The sequence below is a fragment of the Limulus polyphemus genome, unplaced genomic scaffold, assembly GCF_000517525.1.
Source record: "Limulus polyphemus unplaced genomic scaffold, Limulus_polyphemus-2.1.2 Scaffold2605, whole genome shotgun sequence".
Classification (NCBI taxonomy): domain Eukaryota; kingdom Metazoa; phylum Arthropoda; class Merostomata; order Xiphosura; family Limulidae; genus Limulus; species Limulus polyphemus.
In genome coordinates this window covers 101472-105016 of record NW_013668215.1, presented here as the reverse complement: position 1 = coordinate 105016, position 3545 = coordinate 101472, and the positions used below count along the sequence as shown (strand labels likewise).

The 3545-nt window shown below is 32.5% G+C and overlaps 1 protein-coding gene across 1 annotated transcript in view; it reads left to right on the top strand.

Annotated features, from left to right (window-relative positions):
• The window catches only part of LOC106467414 (prickle-like protein 3), a 150975-nt gene that overhangs the window by 47761 nt on the left and 99669 nt on the right, over positions 1-3545 (top strand). The window contains exon 2 of the mRNA XM_013927762.2: positions 2108-2193. Coding sequence (XP_013783216.1) covers positions 2108-2193 — 86 coding nt within the window. The remainder of the gene's footprint in view (positions 1-2107; positions 2194-3545) is intronic.

The window sequence follows — 3545 nt, the reverse complement described above, 5'->3', positions numbered from 1 at the left end:
CTAGTTTCCGTCGGTCTGTCGTTGAAAGTTTTGAAAGTAGACATTTCTTCAAACCTGTTTCAGGACTGACTTCAGTTGTTGTACAGTTGAAAGTTTGGTTCATGTTATAAAACTCGATATTTCGTAACCTTGCAGAACTAAATGTTTGTTTCAGTAGTCATACATACCATTGTATACATTTCTTCAACCTGTTTCAGAACTAACTTCAGTTGTTGTACAGTTGAAACTTTGGTTCATGTTATAAAACTCGATATTTCGAAACCTTGCAGAACTAAATGTTTGTTTCAGTAGTATACATGCCATTGTATACATTTCTTCATCCTGTTCAGTAATTTAATGTTCTGCTTCTAGCGTCCTACAGTTAAATGTTTGTGTAACATGTTCTTAAATAAAGAAGTCTGAAGTTGAAACTTTTCGATACATTATCCCAGTAGTAAACATTTTAACAACTCTGTTCAAGAAATAAAATGTCCTTGCAAAACCTTCAAATTCAAACCTTCGGTTAAAACGTACCTTAAAAAAAAAAAAATCTAACTCGTTGTGTAAATAAATGTTTACGTGCTGTAGTGATAAGGGTTTCAGCCCCACTTGACACATTTGTGAGGGAAATTAAATATCCAAAAATTGCATCTCTAATTAGCTACATTCTTTTATAGAAACAAATGTAAGAAGAAGGTGAACGTTTGGAGTTTTAACTCCTAACAGAACACATCTTTAGAACTTATAAATAATCAACAACCTTTTCTCAGAATTTGAATCATCTGTTGAGTGCCACTATTTCGGTTAAATTGCTCTTTTATTATTCAAAATGTGTGTTTTCTACGGTATAGTATTAAATATTCCCTAACAATATAGGACAAAGACCACAGGACAGATGTTTAGTAGATACGGGTAGGTTATCTCTAATTTGTTGATACATTATAACTATACCTGAAAGAAAACGAGTTTATTGTAGGTTCATGGTCGTCTTTTTGTTTTATTTTTCTTACACGATAACCAGCTGTATCCATTCGTTCCTACAGTTTCGAATCCATAAAGAACGTTGTATGTTTAAACATAGTAAATATTTATAGTTAGTCGTTTCTAAACTATTTATTTTTTCAAAACTGTTGGTTACTGAGTAATAGAAAAATTAATTATCTTCTCAAAAATGATAATCACTGTGTAAATTACGTCTTCCAATGAATGCGGATCACGTGATTAGGTTATAAGTTTGCTAGAGAGAGAGTGAGATAGAATATTCCGTTCTGTTATCAAACAACATAACGTTTAAAGCTTTTCTTCTGTACCTAAGAGACGTCAAATCCCGCCCACTCAAGCAACTCTTCAGTACTCGGCGATCATTAAACGCTATTCCTTGTGTCAGTCGAGCTGATTTACTACATCATAAACCTTGCCTGATTCCTCTTGTGCAGCCGGGTCCAGCCCTTCCTGTCTGGCCGAACACATCGTCGACTTTCAACACAAACTAATGATAACTTCTTCTGATCATTTTAAACCTGGGGTGCTCGTTAGTTCCTGTAATTGCCTCCTATGAGATTATGATATTTGTCTAGAAAGGGGATACGGGCAGCTGAAGGTAAAGTTTGCTTGGAAGGGTGGGGAGAAACCTGAAAGACACGTGTTTTAATTAGGTTCAAATAAATTACAATGTCCTATGCTGTAATTTTATGAGTTCACATTTGTCAAGTTTCAGATGTGCTCGCAGAACACCTGACAAAGCCAAACATCACGTAACAAAAGTCATTTAATTTAATTTGATTAAAAAATAAGTGGCTTAACAAATATTTTAGAGATGAGTATAGTCACAAAGGATCAGTGTTTGAAGCGCCATCTTATGTGAATTCTCTCATGGTAGCGCAACAAAAAACATGTTTCAAAAAATCGTCCCAATTTACAAAAAAAAAAAAAAAGGAAAAAATTACAATGAACTCGGGTATAAATTTTAAAAGGTGTGACATTTACATGTGATAACAGGAAAAACCTAGAACTGCTAGTCAACAACAGATTCCTGTCCTCTGTATTTTGTATAAATTCTTTCCTTCATCATCACTACATAAAAATTGTTACTTTTCCATTTATTTTTTCCCTTCTTTCTTTACTATAGGGAGTGTTGGTACAAGAAGTGGACGAGGGACAGCCATGTCTTCATTGTAAGGACAAATGTCCAGGCTTTAGTCCGCATATCTGGCGGTAGGTGACGCACTTTTTCCTGAAACATTCTGTAGTTAAATTATTATTATTTTTTAGATAAAACCGATGGATATTCAAATAGTAAATACTTCTGAGCTTTCATATAATTTCCTTTTGTAGTCACAAGCACAAAACTGACTAAATGGTGAAAAACTTTTGTACGTAAATTTTATCAGCTTCAGTATTAGAGACAGTTGTGTTAAAGCTATTTCTTATTACTATTTCTGATATCATGCGTCCAGAAGTTTCTCGTATTTTAACATTTTCAGCAATTAAAATCTATATAAAATGAAATTTCTTGACTTCTTATTACTTTTCACTGATAAAACGTTATGATATAATCATTAGAACATTTGGTAACTCTTGAAAGGAGTACCAAGAAAGAAAATTGACTGATAAAGCTAGTATATGAAAAAAGGTCACGTGCTTGACATGATTGTTGAAGTCGTTTGGACTGTATGTTAAACTGAACTTTTTAATTATTTTCTAACTTGTTACTAGGTTGCAAAACTGGTAAGCTTGATGCATATGACGTTAAAATGTAGGATTCTACATTGCGAAACTTAAGGAAACTTAAGTTGCGAAACTTAAGGAACATATATTCTATCTTTCCTTCCTCCTTCACAGCTATTGAAATAAGTTATTTTGTGTAACTAAATCAAATGTTTTGAACTTTTTTAGCTTTTCTTCATTCTTCAAAGCTATAAAGATTTATTCCTAAGTTACAGCTATGAACATAACGTTTTTGTGTAAGAACATTAAATGTTCTGAGTAAATTTTTATCTTTCTTCCTATTTCACAGCTATTGAAATAACTTAATATAACTACATCAAACTGATCACTTTTAACTTTTCTCGCTACTTCACAGCTATTGCAATAACTTAATGTTGTAACTACATCAAACTGATCACTTTTAACTTTTCTCCCTACTTCACAGCTATTATAAAATAAAATATGTTTTTCACAGCTATTACAATAGAATATTTCGTGTAACTACATCAAATGTTCTGAGTTTTCTTAGATCTTTCTTCCTACTTCACAGCAATTGCGATAGCTTATTTCGTGTAACTACATCAAATGTTCTGATTTTTTTAAATCTCGCTTCCTACTTCACAGCAATTACACTAGCTTATTTCGTGTAATTACATCAAATGTTCTGAGTTTTCTTAGATTTTTCTTCCTACTTCACAGCTATTACACTAGCTTATTTCGTGTAATTACATCAAATGTTCTGAGTTTTTTAAATCTTGCTTCCTACTTCACAGCAATTACACTAGCTTATTTCGTGTAACTACATCGAATGTTCTGAGTTTTCTTAGATTTTTCTTCCTACTTCACAGCTATTACACTAG